This window comes from Callorhinus ursinus, unplaced genomic scaffold (assembly GCF_003265705.2).
Source record: "Callorhinus ursinus isolate GAN/ISIS: 27379988/994484 unplaced genomic scaffold, GSC_fseal_2.0 scaffold49, whole genome shotgun sequence".
NCBI lineage: Eukaryota > Metazoa > Chordata > Mammalia > Carnivora > Otariidae > Callorhinus > Callorhinus ursinus.
Window position 1 is genome coordinate 2,632,211 of NW_027397111.1, and position 24,450 is coordinate 2,656,660.

The 24,450-nt window shown below is 47.3% G+C and overlaps 1 protein-coding gene across 4 annotated transcripts in view; it reads right to left on the bottom strand.

The window, feature by feature from the left end:
• The window catches only part of INSC (INSC spindle orientation adaptor protein), a 119,544-nt gene that overhangs the window by 33,604 nt on the left and 61,490 nt on the right, over positions 1-24,450 (bottom strand). For 3 of the 4 annotated variants that reach the window (XM_073883019.1, XM_073883017.1, XM_073883018.1), the window contains exons 6-7: positions 16,553-16,666; positions 10,453-10,578 (exon numbers count right to left, since the gene is read on the bottom strand). In XM_073883019.1, coding sequence (XP_073739120.1) covers positions 10,453-10,578; positions 16,553-16,666 — 240 coding nt within the window. The remainder of the gene's footprint in view (positions 1-10,452; positions 10,579-16,552; positions 16,667-24,450) is intronic. The other variant, XM_073883020.1, reaches the window with a different exon arrangement.

Genomic DNA, 24,450 nt, shown 5'->3' on the forward strand with positions numbered 1-24,450 from the left:
GATTTGGAGGTAAACAAGCATTTCTTAAATGGACACAAGAAGCACCAACTACAAAAGAATGGATCAATAAACTGGACTTTATCTAAGTTAAGCATTTTTATTCATCAGAAGACACCATTAAAAGAATGAAAAAGCAGACCACAGACTGAGGGTACATATTCTCAATACATATACCTGACAAAAGATTCACACATAGAATATATTTTCCAAGTTTATAATTCAGTAACAAAAAGACAAAGAAATCTTTTTTCTTAATAGGCAAAATTCTCAGATAGACATTTCACAGATGATAGCCAAAGTGTCAATAAGGATATGGAAAAATGCTCAACATCGAGGCTCATCAGGAGAATGAAAATGAAAACCATCTTGTGAGATCACTCTACGCCTGAGCAGGTGACAGTTGGGGCACTGCATGTCCAGCTATGGCCAAGCTGCAAACTGCTTCATACCTCTGAAGCAGCCCAGAGGAGAACGAAACACTCCTTTAGAAACTGTGTGTTGTTCCATCTCCGTGGTCATCTCCTCGCCCTACCTCATGCTTCCCTAAGCCTCTTCCTCTTTCTCATCCCCCTTCCCTCCCCCCGTCTCACTCTGTCTCTGCTGCGTGGGACCACAGGCCCCGTCACCTGCCGGCAGGGGCAGGACACTGGTTCTGGCTCTGTGCTGTGAGAGCAGGCCCGCTCTCCATGCCCAGCTGTTGCCAGGAAGTGGGTCTTCCCTAGTCAGGTCTGCCCCACACCTATACCTTCTGCGGTCCCCTCAGCCTCCTCACCAGCTCCCCTTCCTGCCCCAGCAACTTCCTTTCCCCTGCTCACCTCCAGACCAGCCCCTGTCCCTCCAGACCAGCCCCTGTCCTGTGGTGCAGGCTCCTCTATGCCTTGTCCAGGGCCCCCAGGAGCCCCTGCCTCCCCGTGACCCAGCTTCCCGTCTCCCCAGCACCGGCATCATGTTTACATCGGACTTATTTATTTTCTGCTCTCACCAGATTGCTTGGGGGACAGGCGGGAAATGCACTTCGCCGAGCATGCGGCTCCTCAGCCCACCACACATGCACAGAAGAGCAGGTCTCCATCTGTAAACTCACAGGGGAGACAGGCACCCTGGCAACTCCTCAAGGAACGCCGCCCCCTCACCGCGCACCCAACCCTGGAGAAGAAGCCCCAGAATTCCCAGCCCTGCCAGCTCACCACTTCGGACTTTTGTTCATCACATTTGCCTTCCAAAATTATTTCCTATGTCACACGGTCCCAGCAGAACACACACCTCCCTCCGCCCAATGAGAAAACTGAGGTTCGTGGGGATTAGAAAACTTGCTTGTCGGTCCTCAGCAAACCCGTGACAAAGGAAGAGCTGGGTTCTCCCCGCTAACCCCCAAGCTGGGGATAAGGTCTGTTTGGGGACCCAAGAATGTGGGCTCAGGGCCAGAGGAGTGAAAGCGAGCGGAGGGAAGCTGGAACAAATTATTAGGGATAGATGGTATAAAAGGGGGCTCAGGGACAATCCCATATACAGACTTGGGGGCATTCTGTCCTTCCCGAAGGGACGCTTCAATGTCTGCACTCCCCACTCCCACCCCACCCCTGGGCCTGAAACAGCTCACAGAGGCTGGTGCCGGTAGCCCCGTGAGGTCACATGACCTGCATTCTGGCCTCAGGCCTGCTGCTAACAGTGGGAATGGGGGGTTGCACATCACCTCCCTTCTCTGGGCCTCTACCCTCTCATCTGCAATGGGGAAGAATGCCCCAGAACTCTTCCAACAATATTCATCTAGTCATGCAGCAAGCATCGTTCACCCGGGTGTGCAAGCCACTTCCCTGATGGGCTAAGGAGTGGGCAGTATAGTGTCTGTTGGTAGGAAGCTTAGGCAGAGCTCCGAGGCCAGGCAGCGTGGAACATGCTCCAAAGCAGCAGTGAGTACAGTGTGAGCTGAGCGCCAGGAGGGAGGAGAGCAGTCAGGAAGGCTGACCAGAGAAGGACACCCTCCCGGGCCACCCCAGCCGAGGCAGAGGCTCCAAGGCAAGGAAGGCCTGAAGACGTTCAGTGGAGGACTCTGGTGGGAAAGAGGGGAAAAAAACCTCACATTTATGGCGCATGGACTCATTTCATTCCTCACGGCCTGCAAGGCAGGGACTGTCAACTTCACTTTACATATGACGAGACCATGGCCTATAGGGCTGCAAGGTCAACACCTCCTAAGTGCTGAAGGTCTTAGGTCAACACCTCCTAAGTGCTGAAACCGGGCATGGAACCCAGGCCTGCTCACCAAAGGGGCATGTGCTAGAGGCAGCCTGCTCACAGGCACCTCTGTGCCAGGCCGAGGGGTTTGGGGTCCAGTGAGAACTGGGGGGCTCAGGAAGGCTTCTGGGAGTCAGACACCTGTTAGATTACAAGATGTATCCACATCCACCTCCTGGAGGAAGCTGGGTTGGCAGGAAGAAGCTCCTGTTGCCTTGAATTTGGAAGTCTCCCTTCCCCCTCCGCACCTCCCCGCCCCACACGCATGACATACACTGTCTGGGGATCAGTGGTTCACACCCTGAGCCCAGCAGCCTCATCAGCTCCAGAAGACAGCCTCAGGCGGGGCTGCCGCTGCCGCTCTCATCCACCAGGGGTCGCTGCCGCACAGCGCACGGGGACCTACCGAGGCCCGACTGAGCGCAACCTGCCTCCGCGGCTGCACTTCGTTCAGGCTGCCAGGGGGCTCCGTGCCTTGTCCAAACTCAGGTTGTGCCTTGCGCGGGGGCTTCAGCCCCCCAAGCCAGCAGCGCCTTCCTTCAGGCTGAACAATACTGGCCTGTCATCTCAGCGTGAATTCTTGAGGGAGGCGGGGGGCTTGCAGGGAGGTGGGACAGTGTGCCTGATTTTGTCCTTGCCTCTTCGCATCCTGGCCTCCTTCAAGTCCCCTCACCCCCACTCTCAAGGCAGAGGGACAAGCTTGGGAGACTTGGAATTCAGGGAAGGAAATGAACCACACTCCCTCTAGACAGCCTCTTGCACGGATGGGGAAAGTGACCGCGGCTGTCCCCACCCGTCTACCTGTTGGTCACAGCACTGACGGCTGACCTGGCACCCTGGGGTTCTTTGCACTGCTCCAGCCCATTCCCAAGACAGGTAAAGGCCTGCACCTGGGGGCAGGAGGGGTGGAGGAAGCTGATAAGCCTACAAGGGTTGAGCCCCGGGTGGAGAAGTATCTGGGATCTCCATTCAGAGGCATTCTCTCTCTCTCTCCCTCGCTCTAGCAGCTACTCCTGGGTAAAGAAGGGGCTGCAAGTTAAATTAAGCAAAGATTTCTTGCCCCACTCTCCCCACCCAACTTCACTGACATCCAGAACTGACTCCCTCAAGGTAGAGTAGCTGCCTCGCCTTGCACGCCACACCCTTTTCAGCTAAGGAGAATATGTAAGGAAGGCTGTAGCAAACAGAACTTATAGCTGGGAGCAAAAGAATGGGGTTCTCCCCCACTGTCTCCATGCCTTCTGGCATCAACGCTCCCCTCTATAAAATGGGTGTGACCATCTCTCTCTGCCTTCCTTACAATATGATTGTGAGAATCAAATGAGCAAAAGAAAAGAAAAACTGGCTTTTCTGGTGAATATGATCTATTTATGACCATCTGCAACCCTGCAGGGAAGAAGCAGTAGAAAGAAAAGTCCTGTGAAATGGCAGCTGGAGCAGCAGAACCTCCCCCACCGACCCCCTTGCACCCTGCCCCCTCCTGCCAAGGGTCTCTGGGATTTAAATAGCTGGATCCAGGCCCCCCTGCCTCCAGCCTTGCCCTGCAGATGGCAGGGCATCTCAATCCCAAGAAGCTGGCCCAGGAGATTGGGAGGGGGGTGGTGGCTGGTGGAGCTGTGGGGAGAGAGACAGCAGTTTTTCCATCCCTTGCCACTGATGATTTTCTTCTTGGACTTGAAATTGAGCCCTCATTCCCTCCCCCTGCTCATCTTTAATTTCTCTCCATCTTTAATTTCTCCATCGATTTTCATTAAACTCTCCCTTTGGCTCCAGCACAGGGTGAACTCCTTATTTGAAAAAATAAAACAAGAGGGAGGGGGGGTGGGAATAAAAGGAAGTTCTTTTGAAAGCAAGATGGTCTCTGGTCTCAAGGCTGGATGAGGCACTTCCTAGAACTGTCCTGGAGGCTGTCTTAGCACTGGGCTTTGAGTGCCCCCCGCCTCCCCCCTTATGGCCCTAGACCCATAGGTTCCTGCCCCTCAGACTCCCAGCCCCCTGCCTGGACCACAGCCCCAGTCTTGCTCGAGCCCCCAGCCGCCTGCAACCCCATCCTGGCCACTGGCCCTGTCCAAACCCGGCTCCTGCACTCCAGTGCCCTGACCATCCCTCTCACCACACGGGACATCTGGAACTCTGCCAGGACTGTTGTAAAATCCCCAGGACTCAGCCTCTTTGGGGGTATGCAGGGTTTCCCCAGCCCGACCTGAAATGCTGGAGACAAAGGGGCAAGAAGGAGGGGAGGGAAGCAGACCCAGGCCCAGTGCTCCCTCTGCGCAGGCACCCCACCGCGAGCCCCACCCACACTGTTGTACCACCTCGTCACGGCAGCCCCACCAAGGAGGAGATGTCCCCGTGTTATAGAGAGGAAACCAAGGTTCAGAGAGGAGTGACTTGTTCCCTAGCCTTCCATCAGCCTCTCTAAACCCTAGAGCCCTCCCCCTTAGGGAATGCCAGTCCACCTTCCCTGGTCAGTCCTCCAGGTAGGTGGCCTTGACCCGTCCAGGCAGGCTGGATCATCTGGCCATCCAGACCGAGTTGGGACCGGCTGCTCTCACTGGGCTGTGTGGCTGTGGGGCCCTCACTCCCTCCAGTCTTCTCCAAGGTGGGGTCCAGAGAACACGGTCTCTTCTTCCGGGCTCCCCCAGTTCACTGAACATAGAGCTCCTGAAAGACTTACAGCTCCACCACTGTAAGCCTCCACTGGCCAGCTGTGGAGAACCTCTGCCTTTGCTGAAGCCACTTTCCCCTGGCCTGCCCGGGAGCTCCTCCTCGGCCCTCTGAGCCCAGCTCCATTGCCTGCTTACTGCTGCCTTCACCAGCACCCCAGGCAGAGGTGGTGCCACTGGCCTGTGGCCTCTGATGGCCATGGGACAGCCCCTTTCCGTTGTCTGAACTGCTGGGCTTCTCCCCAGCCACCCCCAGTGGGAGACAGGGAACACAGCTGTTTGTCTCCCCTCTCCAGAGCCCGGCACAGAGTCTGGGGAATGAGGGGCAACTGTCTGCCACAGACACAAGGGAAGTAGGACAGACTTCCTAAAACTCACTGGTTTAGGGGAAACACGATGCGGGGGAGGCTGTGGCCAGGATGAACCAGACCTCTGGAAAGAGATTCTTGAAAGATCCTTCAGACACCTCTGGAGAGGCCTTTGCTGTGTTTTGACACCTCGCCCCTCCAGCCCTCTTCGGGAAGTGTCCACGTCTGCCCACTGCCCAAGCCAACACTCCCAGCCTGTCTCCCAGGGAGCCGTTCCTCTGCATTCCCCACCTCAGAACCAGCCAGCCTTGGTTCTAAAGCTCTCCAGTTCTGAGCAGTTTCCTCATCTGTAAAATGGAAAGGATGCAAGGACTCATGCTCCAGCCTCACCCAGCTTCTCCAAACTATGCCCTGAGCAGCATCTCCCAGCATGCCAGTCCTTCCTCCCCCTGTTCACCCGACGATAATCTTCCCCAGGCCACTGATGGTCGAACCTGGGTGATTAGCTTGCTACCTGCCACAATCACAACAGCACCATTTCTCGGCCCCTCGTGTGAACAGCACCACGTTACTGCACATTTAGTCTCCGCTGACGGTCCTCGGGGGTAGATTTCCTCATGCCCATTTAACTGAGGACACTGCACCTCTGGGAAGGTAAGTCAAGTCCTCAGGGAAAGGTGCCCAAGCTCATCGTGGGGAAGCCTGGGTTCCAAACCAGAAGAGCCTGGCCATCAGAGGCCGTGGCTTCCCCACCAGGCTGGGTGGCTTCTCAGCAGATGTGCCAGGAGGGAATGGATGAGTAGCATGATTGCTGGGTGATGGACAGAGCGAATGAATGAATGAGCAACTGGATGGCCGGATGACAGAAGGAAGGAGGACACCAGTGCCGAACTGACTTCACGGAGTGAACGAATGAACCACAACTGAATCCAGGACCACATGAATGCCCCAAGCCCGACAGAGCTCAGGCATCATGAGGCAGGGTGTCTGGTGCCCTGGCTAGACCCACGCCTCTGACACCGGGGTCTGTGCATGATTTAATGGACCTCTCCGGGGTTGCAGGAAAGTGAGGGAGTCACATGACAAAGATGAATTTCACCAAATCCAGCACATTTCTCACCGCCAATTAATTAAGTGGGCCTCAGCAAGGAGCCCAGGCCAGCAAATCAGCCAAAGGCTGGGACTTTGACATTATCTGACTAGTGCATGAATTGGGCCTTGTGAGTGCATGGTTGGCTAGAGCCCCTGGGCACCACACTCCGCATCCTGTCTTCACCTCCCCTGTCATGCTGTGGTTTCTACAATCCAGCCTGTCTCTGGGCTTCTCCACCCTCTACTCTAAACACTAACAATGGCCAACCTCACTGGAGCCTCTGAGGCCAGAGATCACACCGTTGGGGCAGGTGTGGGCAGGGCCTGGGGGAGGGGGCATGGCAGGAGTGGGAGAGACCCTGAGCCCTTCCTGGGTCTAGGACTTCTCTCAACTTTGGAAGCAGCATGCTATGAGGAAAAGAACGTGGATGTTGGCCTCAGGATGTCGGATTTGAGTCCTGGGTCCCCGTGATGGTTCCCAGCCCAGGCTGACTCTGGCTTGGCCGAGCCACGATTACATGACTGTAATGTATCTAACATTGACTGTTACATGACTGCTGGACCACTCATTGGCTGTGTGCTCTTGAGCAAGGGGCTTCACTTCTCTGAGTCTCCCATCCTTCAGCTGCAGGGACTTTTTTGGCACTCTGAGAGAATCTATAAAACCAGTGAGGTGGTGAGGGAGCCTGGGCATCAGACTCAGGCAGAAGGGTCCAAAACCTGGCTCTAGAATGTACTTTGTGATTTTAGGCAAGTCACTGAGACTGCCTGAGACTCAGTTTCCTGTGTTTAAGATGGAGACTGTAAAGAACGATAATCACAGCACCAGAGGAGTAACGATTACATGACACAATGAAAAGAAGGGCCTAGCAAAGTGCTTGCCCAAAGCAAGTATTTGCTGTTAGTTACTGTCCTGTTCATCACTGTCACAGTGATCTTATTACCTGTTAGAGCAGGGGTCAATAAACATTTTCTGCCGAGGGCCAGATAGGAAATCTTTCTGGCTCTGTGGGCTGTATGGCTTCTTATTATTCAGCTCGGCTGCTGTAGCACAAAGGTAGACCATCAACACCTAAATGAAGGAGCATGCCAGTTCCACTACAACTTTCTGGGTCAAAAACCTGAATTTGAATTTCACAGAATTTTCATGGGCCACAAAATGTTATATTCTACTTCTGATTTTTTTAACCATTTAAAAATGGGGGGGGCTTTTCTGCTCACAGGCTGTACCGAAACAGGCAGCAGGCTGAATGTGACCCACAGCCCACGGCTCGCCCCCCCTCCCCGCACTCAAATGGAAGCTCCACGAGGACAAGGGAGGTTGTCTGTTTTGTTCACAGCTAAACTCCCAACAAGGCTGCCTGGCAAGAGCAGTCAAAAATATTTGCTGAATGAATGAATTACATGCTGTGTAATTCTGGGCAACAAGTCATTTCAGCTCTGCAGACTGGTTTCTTCATCTGTGCAATGGGGACGTTTGCACACTCAGGCAAGCATAGATGTAATAAGAAATAGTAGGAAGGGAAAAATGAAGGGGGGGAAATCGGAGGGGGAGATGAACCATGAGAGACTATGGACTCTGAGAAACAAACTGAGGGTTCTAGAGGGGAGGGGGGTGGGGGTGAGTTAGCTTGATGATGGGTATTAAAGAGGACACATATTGAATGGAGCACTGCGTGTTATATGCAAACAATGAATCATGGAACACTACATCAAAAACAAATGATGTAATGTATGGTGATTAACATAAGAAAGAGAGAGAGAGAGAGAAAGGGAAGAAAGAAAGGAAAGAAAGAGAGAGAGAAAGAGAGAGAGAGAAAGGAAAGAAAGGAAAGAGGAAAGAAAAGAAAAGAAAAGAAAAGAAAAGAGAAAAGAAAAAAGAAAAGAAAAGAAAAGAAAGAAAAGAAAAGAAAAGAAAAGAGAAAAAAAAAAAAAAGAAAAGAAAGGAAAAGAAAAAAAGAAAATCAATCCCTGGGAGCCCTAGGCAAACACCACGGCTGTAGCATGTAGCTGCTGTTCTGACCACCAGAGGGCTCTTCTCAGGCTGCTCTCCCTCCTGCTCGGGGCCAGGCACAGAGGCCTTTCAGGACTGTGTATGGAAAGTAATCTGCCCTGGGCAACGGGAATGCCCAGTTAGGAACACCTTCTCTTGCACCACTGGGGGGCGGGGGAGGTTAGCACATTGGCCAGGAGCAGCAAGGCGACACTGGGTTCAGCTGCAGGGACTTTTTTGGCACTCTGAGAGAATCTATAAAACCAGTGAGGCGGTGAGGGAGCCTGGGCATCAGACTCAGGCAGAAGGGTCCAAAACCTGGCTCTAGAATGTACTTTGTGATTTTAGGCAAGTCACTGAGACTGCCTGAGACTCAGTTTCCTGTGTTTAAGATGGAGACTGTAAAGAGTGCTCACCTCACAGGGTTCTAGGAAGTTAAAAAGGGATGTGTGCTGGGGGCTAGGTCAGCACAGGCCCCCAGGCGGCCCATCTGGCCTGGGAAAGGTGCACTCGTGCCTTCCGGCTTTGGAGCAGCAATAGAAGGTGGCAGGAAAAATCGCCTCCAGACTCCCCAGCTACACAGGTTTTCAGCTATAAACAAAAAAGCTCTGCTGTTTTTCTTCCCCGGATTAAAAATTTCCTGCTGCTCTGCAAACTCTCTGAAGCCAAGAAATCCACTGCTTTTAGAGGATTGGTGATTTCAGTCCCTTCTATTTTTCCCTGTTCTTCCCACTAACCAGCATGAAAGAAGATGAAAAACAAAACCAGTTTGGCCGTGTTTGCACTGTCCCAGGCAGAGGATTTTATGGGAGAAGGGAGAAGATTATTCGGCACATAGAGCTGGAGACATCCACTGCATTGACCTCAGGGGGTCTGTCCGTCCATCTATTCTGTCACCTCCCCCTCCTCCATTCTGCTCTCTGTGTAAGCACATGCATACAAAGCCTCCACTCTGCCCAGAGGGCTGGCACTAGCTCTTCCGCCATCTTGCTTTGTGACCTCAGACAAATCACTTCCCCATTTTGACCCACAGCCTTCTCTTCTGTAACATGAGCAAAATCCCCATCCATCCCCCATCCTCGGCTAAAAACATCTCTGAGCCCATGATCCCTGTCCCGTAACCTGAGCAGATTTGTTAAGAGGCAGGTGGAACGTGAGATAGCCATCTGACTAGGAGTCCAGACCAAAGTGAAGAAGCTGGTAGGGCGTGGGTTTTCTGGCAGCCGGGGCCAGACTGGGGGACGAGGGTACAGAGGGAGGGGAACATTTTGTTTGCTCCATGCCCACAGAGACCAGACGCAGGGCACCCACCCCCCAAACCTGAGAGTACCACAACTATCACCAGGCTATTCCTGGCCTTTGTACCTCTCTGCCATAAAATTCTTCAACATCTTTCCTTGAAACTTGGTTGAGACATCTCCAAATGTCAGCGCCAGCACCTCCCCAATCCTCCTGGCTAAAGTCCCTGAGGGCCTTTCTGCAGGCCTCAGAGTCACTCAGGTCTGGGTGGCAGAAGAGCAACCTTGGTCTTACAACCTGGGTGGGGGTGGGGGGTGGTACCTGGAATTAGTCACATTGCCCCTGCGGGTGGGTCTGGGGCTGAGGCACCTGGGTCTACCAGATCACTCCCTTCCCTCTGGCCCTGCCCACCCTGTGCCATGCGGACCCAACATACGCTTGGACTTAGGCTTCCGTTTCCCTTACCCAATCCCTCTGTCTTGCCCAAGCCCCACCTGCTTTGCCCAGGCCAAGGCACATCCTACACTTGCCCACTCCGCTCCCCAGGGAGCGGCATCCTCCTCCTTCCACTGGGGTCCTGCCATGTGTGAAGGAACAAAAGCCCTGAACTTTGACACCACTCCGCACCCTCCTTGCCTACCTCCTGCTGTGTTCTGCCCACTGGAATGTCGGCCACTCCCCCCAGGAAGTGCCGAGGGCCCCTTTGAGCCTGCTCTACCTGGCCAGGCTCCTCAATCCCTGTCCTCTTCATTAACTCCCACAGTCACGGTCCCAGCAGCCTCACCGATGCGATGCCTGGGAAAATGAGGTTCTCGGGGAAGAGGCCCAGGGGGCCACCAGGTCAGTCGGGCCCCACACATTGCCCCCCTGATTCAGGGACCTCACCCCCCCCCCCCCAGCCAGCCGGCTGCTCTCTCACCTTCTCCAGCTGGTGGACACCCTCTTCCACACAGCAGATGGAGGCCAGCGTGCGCAGCGCCTGGGGGTACAAGCACCGGAAACTGTCCTGGCGGCAGACCTTGAAGAGAGCTACGACCCCACCCTCCTGCCGAGAAAAAAGAAAATGTCACATGACCTCCCTGGGTCACCCTTCCTGGGGCCGATGCCAGAATAATTGGCTTCCCTCACTCAGCAGACCTTTCGGGTCTGGAGGGCGGCTGAATATGCCACCCCAAAATATGTCACTGGGGCGTAAAGATTATTTTGAGCTGAAGGTAGTCAGGAAGAAGCAGATACCAGAGATCTCTGCCCTCCCCGTTTGCCTAAAAGGAGGACATACGTTTACAGAGATATCCCCTTCCCCTCACTATTAGGAAGGAGAAAAGCTAATCACCAGAGACAACTTCAGACCTTTACAGCATGGAGATGGCCCCAGGGGAATCCTCACAACAAACCTGACTAACCATCCCTCATCCACTACTAGTTTTCCATAGATTTGCCTTCTCACGATCTGCCACCCCTAGAGATTCAAAGTTCTTTTCGGGTTTCCTGTTCTTTGTTTTGTTACTTCTCTAAAATTGTTCTTTTGCTAAAATGCTATATAAGTGCAAGTTCTAACCAACCTCTGACTCACTCATCTCTGAGAGCTCCTGTGTAATCGTGATGCACATGCTAAGAAACTTTTATTTGTTATTCTCTTGTTAATCTGTCTTTTGTAAACCCAATTTATAGGGTACCAGCCAGAGAACCTAAGAAGATGGTGGAAAGAAAAGAGTGTTTCCTCCCCTACAGTTCCTACACACACACACACACACACACACACACACACACACACACACACTTCCATGCTCAAATGCATGCTGCAATGAAATGCTCCCTCCACAAGTAATATCACTCTTAATAGTCCAAACTGGAGGTGGGACTCCCCAAATGCTGCTGGGGCTGGGGCACCAGGGGAGAGGGCAGACGTGTTTGAGAGGACCAGGCTCAACACCATTCAACACTGCTCCCCCACACCTGGCAGGTCCCTCTCAGCAGCCTGCCTCAGAACAAGCCTGGAGTCCTCAGAAATAGATTCTAGAAGCAAGTCTGAGGAAGGTGGAGGGACCTGAAGCCTAGGTGCCCAGTGCTGGTTCCCCTCCGCCAGCAACCACCATTACTCCTCAGATCCTTCAGATCCTCCCAAACACCATGGCAGGCGTACAAAAAAGGAGTCTTATTTATATATCAGTACTAGAATCCATTCTCATTCTGTGAGGGAAAAAAATGCCAAGTCCAGATGGGTAAAATAATTCACCCAAATCTACACATCTTTGTTTTCCCTTCTTTGCTCTAGTTTGTAAAAGAAAGAAGAAAAAAACCCAAAACCTTCAGGAATGATCGCCCTAGCTGAGCGTGGACACGTATTTCTTTTGTGACAGCTGGTCATGGAAACACCTTTCCCTTGTGGAGACTTTACAGCAGTCTGGGAGGACTTCTGGGAAGAAGCCTGGGGTGAGGCCTTCATCCTGAGTGGTCATATTTATTCTGTAAGAATCACTGGAGCAAAGTGAGGGAGCCAACAGATCCCAAAGCAGACCCACTAGGATGCCCAGCAAGCCGGCGGTAACGCCACCATGGACATCCAGAGCAATGGACATCTGGCTTGGCCCTCCTTCCTCCCTCTGCCCTTCCCTGCTGCCTGCAAGGGTGCGTGGGGGTGGCAGCAGTAAAGAATGCATGAAGACTCACAGGAACTTGGTCCTGTGGGGCACCCGCCTTTAACCTCACCCCTCCTGGCTCTAACTAAACCTGTTGCACTCTGCTCCCCAAACTGAAAAAAAAAAAAAAAAAAAAGCTGCAGGAAGAAGAAGGTGAGTCCAGCAAAAATACCATTCCCTGTCAGATTTTTGTGAACTCTTTCAACAAACAACATACCTCGCACCAGGCACCGTTTCACGTTCTGGGGACACAGCTGCGACTGACGGTGCAGATAATGAGCGAGCAACTGGAAGGAGCAGTAGTTGTGTGACCACGACAGCCCAGCACAGACTCGATGAAACAAGTCTTCCCGAATCTTCCCTACCCGGCACCCCACAAAACTCAGCCCAGTGGCCCTTTTCGTTCTGAGAGTTCTGCTGCTTATCACGGCAGGAACCAAGATGAGTTCATCATTTCTGACATTTTATAATCAGCTGAGAGCGATCCTTAACTTTTGTCTTCCCACTTCCTTTTGGGGTAGTTCATTTGGTGGGGAAAGGACATATTGTATACAGCTGGTCAATGCATTCATGCAGCCATAAACTATGAATAGTGTATTATAAGCCAGACGCTGTGCTAAGCACTGAACGAGACTGCCTCAGTCCCGGTCCACATTGAACTCGTGGTCCGACAACCCGTGAGTCATGGGATGGCAGATGATTTTTAAAGCAGGAAAAAATCCGGGTAGGAGTGCAATGAAATGAGGGGGTGCAGGGTTATAGGAATACAGAGCAGGAACTCCTAACATAATCTGAGAGGGGACTGTGGAAGGGTCAAAGAGAAACACTCTGATTGTAAATGCATGGCGCGACTCTGATAAAGATAGACTAGTGCTTGACAAGGAGCCCCCTCTCTGACTCCTTGCTCCGTAATCCTTTATCACTGTCTTCCTACTTTCTCATGGTCTCTGAGACAGCTGATGAGGGCTCCACACAAAGACCTTACCCAGAGAGTCACTGAAGTAAAATCAAATTGCTTCTTAAAGTGAGAAGGAAAAAAACAGGAGTCCTAAGGTCTCCCCAGCCAGCCCCGCTGGTTATTAATGATCTCCCTCCGCGTATAAATATTTATATACATATAGGTGCTTATATGTGTAGGTATATTTATATATATGTTTATATGTGTATGTATATATATTTTTATATGTGTACATTTATATTTAATCATGTGTAATGTAAATATTATTTATATGTATGATGACAGAGATGATAAATAGATAGATACATAAATACATAGATAGATATGATAGGAAGATCGACAAGTAGGTAGGTATTTACATCTGGAGCAGACAACAAAGAAATGGTACCAAAGAACACCGGACTGAGAGCCAGGATCAATATGGCAGGCTTCCTTGGGCTCAGGAGGCACTGAACCCAGCATAACTATATTTAAGCCTCTGTTCCCATTTGCATTGGATTCTCCTTACATTGCTTCCCAAGCCTGTGAAAAATAGCTTTCTTTGAACTTTTAGCTACTGCAAAAGCTAAAGGGAGGAAATCCTAAACCCAGACTGAAGGGATTCTGGTTCAAACCCTGGTTCTGCCGCTGGTTAACTTTGACTGAAAATGGGGTCACAGCAGCTACACAACCAAACTAGCTGAGCTAATGTATGTGAAAGGGCCCAACACCCCGTTCTGGACAACCAGGTGAGGGTCAGTCTCTGGAAAGCTTCCTGGTTAGAAGAGGGTCTGAAACCCTCGGAAAAGGTATCCCAAGAGTTGGGATATGTGGAAGGGAGAAGAGGAAGGGGGCCGCAGAGAAAGTGAGATGGATTAGCTGTGTGGACTCCCCTGCAGCCCCCTCAAGGCCCCAAGAGCAGCACTCATCTTAGAGTAGAGCCGGGAATCGCCTGAACTAGCAGAATTGCACTGTTGGCTAGAGCTTGTTTAATTTTATAGAAAGCTATGGGCTCAAAGCCAAAGTGTATCATGGTATGTATTATTCAGACAGACTTGGGATAAACTGTCATAAAACTAAGGAGGCCACTTGTGGCGTGTAGGCTAGGGGTGGGGGGAGTAATAGAGGAGCAGGATAGGGGATAATTTTGACAAAGCACAGGGGAGTTTGCTCTGCTCTGCACTCAGGAAGGGACGGGACTTACCACTACCATCACAGGGAGGACTGGGTTTGTTCTTGGCCTTCAAAGGAACTCAAGGGGCTGAGAGGACAGACCTCAGACAGGCTGCCCAAATAATCTTCTGGAGGCAGCTCAGATGGATGAAGTACCCAAAGACAGACCACACTGGGCCCCAAGGAGGTGGGTGAGGAAGGCCACTGTGAATAGCTCTCCCACATTTGTCACAATGTTGGGCACACTTAATGAGCATCAACAGTGAGGATGCTGTGTAGAGTATACCAGGGACTCCCAGCTCCTGCGTCACTGTCAGGACTGAAAACCCAGACACAGAGAATCCACTGGAGGAACCAGTCTCACCATCTTCCAGGCGGGGAAGATGGGAGTCATCGCTGAATCTTCTCTTCCCTTCAGCCTTCTGTCTACTCTCTCCCAAGGGTTGGAGGCATAAGAAGCTGAGATTAAGATTCTGGAGTCAGTAGATCTGGTTAAAATACCAGCTTTGCACTTAATGCACATGAGCTCAGACAAGTTATTTACCTTCTCTCTGAGCCTCTGTTCCCTCATCTTAAAAATGGGAATTATAATTATAACACATCAGAAGATCATTGGGAAGGATCGGGTAAGATAAATGAAAAGCTTAGCACAGTGCTTGGTGAAAAGAAAGCATGCAGGAAATAATGAAGGTTGTAGAAGCAGGGGGAAGGGCAAAAGGAGGAAGAGGAGGAGAAAGGGCTGCTAAGAGGCAGCTCAGAATAGTAAGCAAGAGCATAGCCTTTGCTGCCAAGCAGGCAGTTTCAAATTCCAGCTCACCCACTTACTAGCTGTGTGACATTTAAAGCTCCCTATTGATTCTAATACGCATCAAGGTTGAGAACATCTGAGTCACTCTTTGGCCCAAGAATCTAAAGGGTCAGGATGGAACCAGAAGTCACCACTGTAGGCTTTAGGATCTTAAAGACAGTTGGGTTCTAATTCTGACTCCACTCTTTATCAGTTGTGGGAGCTTGAGTAAGACCCTTAAACTATTGCCTCAATTATAGATAAGAATAACATGATACCTACTTCCTAGGATGGTTTTATAATTTAAGGGAAATAATGTCTGTAAGGCATTAAGCACGCTGGACAGCAACACTCAAATGTTAGCTATTGCTGTTATATACAATTTATACAATTTACTTCTCCCCTAACCAGAGTTGACAAGCATTTAGCCTCCTCTTCCAGATTTCTTTAAGGGCTTAGATGAATGATTCTGAGAGTGGCCAGGCCTCAGAATTACCTGTAGGGATTGTTAAAATGTAGAGTCTCAGGTCTTATCCCAGGACCTCAGTAAATTTAGGTGGGGCAAAAAATATCTGTGTTTTCCAAAACTCCCTGAGGGATTGTGACAGAGTCAGGACAGGGAACCACTGAGCTGGAGCATCTTCCTGTGACTGCCATCTTAATTCTACTGAAAGACATAACTTTACTTCCAATTAGATCACTGCTTCTATCTCCATGGCAATGTCATTTCTCAAGTTAAAAAAAACAGGAAAAATAAAACAAGATCCTAGTGAGATCCTAGGAATATCAAATGCCTGTGTTTGGACCCCCAAGTGTAGGGGCAAATCAACCATGAAGCTAGCAAAATAAAACTTCCACCATGGGATGCCTGGGTGGCTCAGTTGGTTAAGCATCAGACTATTGATTTGGGCTCTGGTCATGGGGTCGAGCCCCACGTGAGCTCCCCACTCAGTGGGGGGTCTGCTCAGGACTCTTCTCTTTCCCTCTGCTCTCCCCACCGTCCTCTCTCTCTCTCTCTCTCTAAAATAAATAAATAAATCTTTAAAGAAAACCTTCCATTGTGATTAATGAAAACCACTGTCCTCCTCAATTTTGTCTTCTCCTCGTATAGTATTGTAGTGGCTTCAAGTATTTGGGGGCTCCATCAAGAACCTGAGTTAGGGGATGTGTGTTCTTTGGGTTTGGTGGGATATGTAGAGATGAGGAAGGAGGGCTGATATTTCTAACACATACCACATGAGAAGAATTATAGAGACTCTGGGGGCACCAGCTTTTCTCTCAAGTGGGAACTGAGATCAGAGAGCCTAGCCACTATTAAAAATGGAGACATCCAGGCCCAAAGAGGGGAGGTGACTCTTCCAAGATCACACAGCAAACAAATGCTAGAGCCAGGACAAATGTCCTGAGCCAGTTTTTCCCAACAAACTAGCTTCTTCCCACTCTCCCCAGGTCTGTCACTTTGGCTGCTAACCATGAAGCTCACCTTGGCTATGATGCGGCACAAGGGAGCCCCCTCCTGGGTCAGGCTGAACAGGTTCCCTGTGGTGGATTCCGTGATGTAGATATTGTCGGAAGCATTGATTTTTCTCACCAGCGCCTAAGAAAAGAGAGCAAAGTCTGAGGGTTATTCCCTCCATCTAATCTTCCTTAATGGACTACCAGTGGGTCCATGCTTCTAGAAGCCCCCTGGAATCTATAGTCCTGCCCCATTCACAGTCCCACTATGGGGGTGATGAGGCATTCTGGCTTTGGAAAAGACATGAGTCTGCATAGGGTCCGAACTACATTTCAGGAATATGGGATAACTTCAAACCGCTGGGACATGGACAACAAATGTGCCAAATGTTCCAATTGATCAGAAAATCAGCTCTCAATACTGATGGTCTCAGCAACCTTTGTTGTTCTACTGGCTCCAAATGAGAACAGAAACCATCAGTTAAATAAGCCATCAAGTTGAAAACCAACGAGTTGTTACAGCTATAACCGAAGAGCTGGTTCATTTGCCATTGGCCAACTCCGGCTGGGTAATGGGTTCAGCGGTTGAGTCAAGAGAAGTAGTCTACCGTAGCTTACAGCTCAGAGGACATTTGTATCGTGTGTACAGCCAGGCCAAAATAGCAACCCTGGGAACACTGTCAAAGAGTGGGTAACTAGGGAATGTCAGACTGCTCGAGGCTGAGGGAGCTAAGGATCATGGTGAGAAGGAAGGCTGGAAATGACTGAACGTAGGACCCAGGGAGAACCGGGAAGAAAAGCAAATGGAAAATTCATCAACAAATGAGACATAAAGATTAGTTTAGCTCATTTCTGGGAAAAAGCTTTTTCACATATCTTGAAACTACTTCATAATCAGCCATTTGCTTTGAAGCATATGATTCATTGATTATAAAAGATTCCTACCTGCTAATTAATTCTAGCTGCTTGAGGTTCTCCTGAGAGATGTGGAGATAGTGATTCAGAAGAATCGCCTTGGGGGGCTTCATGCGAGAAAGTAACACCTCCAGAGCCGCTGCTCTGGGCAACTACTCACGCAGTTTCAGTTGCTATGTTATTTTAAAATATCAAAATGGAATTTTTTTTTATTAAACCAAGCGTTATGGGGAAAAAAAAAACACTTAAAAGGAAATGAGGATATCTGAGTCCTAGTGCCAGTTTGCCTTTTTTAACACATTATGTTGATGAGGAAGTGTATCTGAGGTTGAAAGCAGGGACTCTGGAGCCAAACTGCCCGGGTGCAAATCCTGGCTTTGCCATTCTGTCCATGTGCCCCAGAGCAAGTAAATTAGCCTTTCTATACTGCAGTTTCTTTATGTCTGAAATGAGGGGGAAATAACAGTGTCTCTCTCTTATGGTGGCTGTACCCATTCCTTAACGTAGCCAATATATAGCCCGTGTGTGTGTGTGTGTGTGTGTGTGTGTGTATGAAGGACTTTTTATATAATATATATATTAATTATATATATTATAAGATATATGTATTTTATATATATACAGGACTTTTTATATAGGATGATATATATAGGACTTCTAAAAGTTCTTGGTACATGGAAATAAAATAAAATTGTTAGCAGTTATTATTTTGTGATCTTGGGCAATACACACCCTAGGCCTCAGTTTCACCATCCGTAAAATGATTAAAATTAAGTGGGTTTAAGGCAGGTAAATGACTCTCCTTTTCTCTTCTTTATTGAAACTCCTAGAATTTTTCACACACACAATATGCTAATCCTCTATGTAAACAGTCTAAGATTAAGTACGTATTTAATCAAATTACATTAAATGTAAAAATTATTCCCTAAGATTTGATAGATGCCTCTTGTAAGAGATTCGACAAAAGGTAAAATTAATAACCAGGATTTGTCACTGCAAATCTCTGTAATGAACGCACTTCTTAGAATCCTCCCCCAGCATACCGTAAGCAGTTACGTAAGTGATAATAATGCTCGCATGAAAATGCCGATTTCATATATTGGGGTCCTGTACCTAAATCATAATTACTCAGTGTTCTTGATTAGTGTTTGCACTTCAAGCAAATTAGCATGACGTTAAACAATTCAATCCAATGTCTTTTGCAATCATCTGCTAACATTAGACAATTTATGCCTGGGAATAATTTCTTGCTAATGCCTATACACACATACACCGTAATTATACCTCAGATCATCTCGGTGAATCAGCTCTCTGACAATGAAAAGTAATCATCCTTTTCACAAAGATAAATTTGGAAAAATATGAGATCAAAGGCTCCACTGAAATCGTCAAGGCCCTAAGCATCACAGTATGTCAGAGCCAGAAGGGCCCTCAACAGTCTTGTCCAACCCTCACTTCATACTTCAGGAAACTGAGACCCAGAAATATGACCAAGGTCACACACGTGATATGTGGTAGAGTTAGCTGGACCTTAACTGCTGTGAATCTGACTTCCTGTTTTCCAAAGTCAGTGAGTCCATCTCCCTCAAAGTCAGCAGAACCTCACCTGGACCAGCAAAGATAGAAGTCTCAAGACATGGAGAATATCCAGCCTCATTAGCAGCTCTCACCAAATGGGAGAGGGGCTCTCATTAGGGATCCTACACATGACAGTCTCCCATTAGCATCTACAGCCCCATTAGCATCTACAGCCCTCTGCCCTGTGGTAGCCAGAGCTCCTGCTGCCAGGGGCAGCATTGATGGAGAGCCCCCAACGACTGCCCCTCTGGATCTACCCCTGTGTCCTTGTTGAGGCCATAGCTCCTTGAGCCACTCCCAGCTGTGACTGATCACAGCAGGGACACTACTGCAGCCCATGGCTGTTGAGGGAGACTCCTCTAACAGGTGACTTGGGTCTGAAAATTCCATGTCTCTTCCTACTCAAGTCCTCCTTCCCCCTTTTATTTCTGTTTTCAGACCTGCAACATGGTTTTCCATGTCTACCCCCCGCTTCCCCCCACCCATCCTTGACAGGCATTTATCCCATCCTATCTTGGTGTCAGCTTCAAACTACTACAGTCTCTAAAATCCAAGATTTGTCAGGCAATCAAGGAGGAACTGAAGTGTCAAAAATATGCTTCCCCCTATATCATGAGAAGAGTGGTGGAAAAGAGACAAAATAAAGGAACAAAGATTGATGAAGCTGAGTGACAGAAATATTGTTTTAAAGACAGAGTAGGCAGAGAGGAGACAAAAAAAAAAAAAAAAACAGAATCTTAAAGACCAGGAGAAAGGAATAGAGAAGAGTTAGGGAGACACACACAATCTAGCTGCTCTAAATAAGGAATTCGTAAAGGAAAAAATATTTTTAATTGTGTCAGTCAGAAAGACTGACTGTAGCCCAGTGAAACTGATCAGAAGAGGTCAAGTCTCACATATCAACCTGGAATGAGTTCCTCAGAGGGAGCCAGGAAAATATTGTGAAGGCTCTAGCTAAAGCTTCAGATAGAGAATCCATAGTTGGGCATAGTTAGGGCAGCCTAGCCATGCAAAGGGATTGCATAAATGTGGGCTGATGTGACAGGGTGTGGCAGATTAAACATGGCCACACATTCTTCGCTACTCCTCCCATAGGAAGATGGACTCTGGTACCCGCTGCCACCACCACCTTTTAAATCTGGACTGGCCTCAATGACTTGCTTGACCAATAAAAGCCAGCAGTTGGTAGAATTAATGTTCCAGGACCTCCAAGTCTAGGTCACAAGAAACCTTGAAGCTGCCCCCCAGGCTTCTTGGAACATTCTGTTCAGAGTCCTGAATTACCATGTAAGAAGTTTGGGAACTCTGAGACTGTCATGCGTAGGATCCCTGATCAATGCTCTTAGCTTTCCAGCCATCCCCTCCAAGGCACTACACATGTGATGAAGCTTTCTAAGACTCTCAGAACCATCTGCCGGCTGAATAACACCAAGGAACCTCTGTTGATGCCACGTGGAATGGAAGAATTACTCAGCCAGGCTCTGCCCACATTCTTGATCCTTCAGATAAGATGGAATAAAAATGGTTGTTATGCACTAACAGAGTTCTGGAAAACAGGGGAAGACTACAGAAAACAGCATGAGATATCTAAAGGATTGCTAGATAAACTTCTAGGTGAAAGGTTTTGAAAATGAGTATACAATATTGCCTGCGTCCTCAGAGAATGTACTGGAGAAATGCATGAATCAGGCCTCTGAGGAAAGGCACAGAAAGACTGGACATACTAAAGAGAAGACAGACAAAATCATAACTGAATCCAGGCTTAGATTACCTATTGTTCTGATGGCAAAATATCCCCTGGATTGTAATATCCAATTTAGGGAGGCAAATGTTGATAAGATCTCTTAGAATTGGAGGTTTGGGGCAAACACAGACCTTAATTGATTTCATGTCTCTCAATGAGGCAAATTCCAACATCTAGAAGAGTTTTTTTTTTTTTTTTTAAACAAAAGAATGTGCCAGAAAGGAAGGAGAAGTCAATGTGGTAAAGCTCAAATCCAGCAACTAGTGCTCATTCTATGAGTTAGGTAAGGAAAGAGACCAACATGAGAAGCCGGGTAAACTGTCAGAAATTCAGCACAGTCTCCCTGAAAGGAGGCGGGGATTAACAGAAGGAAAGAGAATCCTTGAAGCACAGTTCATTAATGCAAAATAAAAAAGATGTAGCAGAAAGAAATGCTACTCAAGGTTAACATACTCAAAACGTATGGACAGACTGTGTTCTGAGAAGCACATGGCAGAAGGACTGGTCCTCACAAGGCTAAAAAGGTCCAGACTCCAGGAGCATCACGGGAAACCCTCCTTAGAAGACAGAGGTCTTAAGGCCTAAGCGATTCTCCAGCAAGAGGTGGGGACAATAGCCTTCATGATTTAGAACTAGAGTGTCTGTGTATCCTAATGCAGTTTTTTATTTTCTTATTTAGTCCTAAAGGAATTTTAAAAAACATATGACCCCTTGCACATTTTTTTTAAAGATTTTATTTGACAGAGAGACAGACAGCAGGAGAGGGAACACAAGCAGGGGGAGTGGGAGAGGGAGAAGCAGGCTTCCCGCTGAGTAGGGAGCCCGACACGGGCTCAATCCCAGGACCTGGGACCATGACCTGAGCCGAAGGCAGACGCTTAACGACTGAGCCACCCAGGCGTATCCCCCCACCCCGCACATTTTTAATTTGACAGGTAAAATTTTTCATCATAAGTTTCAAGAACAAAGCTGGAAAGGATGTAATTTCCAGCAGATTGTAGATATCAATATAAAATAAGACCATTACATCACTGTTTTAGATGCGTTCGGTGGAATTTAAATACCAAACAACTTGATGCCCTCATCATCCCCTTAAAAATGTATGAATAATCTTTTTTTTTAACTTTGTGAGCATTTTGCATCTTTTCTTTTCACCCTTAGTGTTCCCAACCCAATCCCTCCTCAGAATTTTATCTTAATGTAATACATTTAAGTTTCAAAGTGTTTTATGGACCAACCTTGTCATATTTATCACTGACATTTGAAATTTCATTTTATTTCCTGTGACTATCAGGTTCTAAGTGCTTAAAAATACTCTCTTCTTGGGGCACCTGGGTGGCTCAGTCGGCTGAGCAACCAACTCTTGGTTTCAGCTTAGGTCATGATCTCAAAGTCATCGGATCCAGAACCACATGGAGCCCCACATAAGGCTTGGCACTCAGAGCAGAGTCTGCTAGAGATTCTCTCTCCCTCTCCACCTGCCCCTCCCCATTTGCACTCAAAATAAATAAATAAATAAAAATCTTTAAAAAAATATTCTCTTCTTGGTTGAGTTACTGTTACAATTATTATCAGTACAATTGGCCAAAACAACATAAATTACAAATTTTGATTAATAATTACAAATTATAAAAATTAAAATGTTATAAATATATGTCTTAATGAGATAAATGGGGCTTTGTATCCTTTTTAGGCTTTCTCATTAATTAATGTATACATGATTGAATATTGACTTAATGCTATATTTTTAGATATAAACCCTGAAAAATCTTGTTCCCATAAATCCATAGAGAGGAATGGGAAGAGTTTATATAGCCAAGCTGCTCAACCCTTTGAGCACATTCTGAGTTATGCAATCACATGGTGAGCGATCATCAAACACAATTTTTAATGATCTGCCAGTTGATAACTCCTCTAAATTGGTAAAAGCAAAGAATTGGAAACCACTTGACTTGCAAAAGCATTTGTTACCCAATCATTAGAGTTGTTCATTCACTATCTCAATTTCTGGGAAGAATTCCAGAAGTACTTTACCGAGACTTTTCAAATAATTATTAATTATACCCATTGCTCTTTCACCTGGAGCACCTTGGGTTATCCAAATTATTCAGAAAGGATTAGGAAAATCAAAATATTATTACTTTCATTGCCAAAACAATTTTTAATAAAATATTTGTGTTTGTTTCAAATATGTTTTATCAAAACCTTGAAGCTACAGCTTTTGCTTATTTAATTTATGGAAAACGCCCACCCTATAACCTAATTGGCAGACAGCTCTTTCAGCCAAGCCAATCAGCCAAGACAACTTTTTCTCAATATAGAACTGACTTCATTTTTAATTACAAAGTGTTTTGATATGTTTCATGAAATGCTAAAACAACACCGACAAATAATTATAGAAATCATTCTCCAAGGGAAAATGCTAAAAATTGTTAATATTAAAATAATGTAGAGCTGAAATAAAATTTGGTTTATTTGTATATGTTATAAAGCCAAGATAAAACAATTTATTAAACTTTTAATAATGCAAGGCAATATGTAGCTAACATTGTAAATTACTTACAAACCTAGGAATGTAAAAAAAATTTTTTTCAGTGAATAGGTGGGTATATGTATTGAAATTTGGTGTTCATTTTAGGAATAATTAAAATTTCAGAATAAAAATATTAGAAATTGGGGCACCTGGGTGGCTCAGTAGGTTAAGCATCTGACTCTTGGTTTCAGCTCAGATCATGATCTCAGGGTCATGGGATCGAGCCCCATGTTGGGCTCCATGCTGGACATGGGGCCTGCTTAAGATTCTCTCTCCCGGGCACCTGGGTGGCTCAGATGGTTAAGCATCTGCCTTCGGCTCAGGTCATGATCCCAGGGTCCTGGGATCGAGTCCCACCGCGAGCTCCCTGCTCCTTGGGAGCCTGCTTTTCTCTCTCTCTCTGTCTCTCCCTCTCTTGTCTCTCATGAAAAAATAAATAAAATCTTAAAAAAAAAAAGATTCTCTCTCCCTCTGACCCTCTTCCCACTTGTGTGTGTGCATTCTCTCTCTCTCTCTCTCAAATAAATAAGTAAATATTAGAAATCATTTATTGTAGTAGATCAAATGATCAAACTTTCCTACATATTTAAAGAAGGAAAAAGGTATTTACTGCTTAAATCTAATTAGTCCACTGCTAGCAATTAATTTTATCTTTTGCTAATAAGAAGTAGAAATTAGTATAAATATTTCACAAAATATGTTGACAAAATAAGCTTTAACTTCTTTCTTAAATAATTTGCACCAAATCTGAAAAAAAAAATCATGTAAAACTTGTATCTGTGGATTTTATCCAATATATCTTGAAAAACTTAGTCATTCTCGAAAGTATTCCAGCATTTAAAAGAATCGGTATCATTAATCTCTAGAATCTCTGGCTCTTCAAAGATGTTTTCCTTTCCAATGAATGACATATCCTAGGGTTGAGTATGATATAGTTGAAAAGAATTGCTTGCATTTAAATTTGTGCCCCCAAAAGCCATTTTGAGTACTTGATGTGTCCAATCAGTTCTCTCTTTGCTGAGTAGGCACTCAAGAGCCTTGCACAATCTGGGAGTAAATAGAGATAGAAGGGAAATGATAAATTGAAAACTTTCAAAACAACCCCTCCTACACACACACACACACACACACACACACACACACACACACACACACA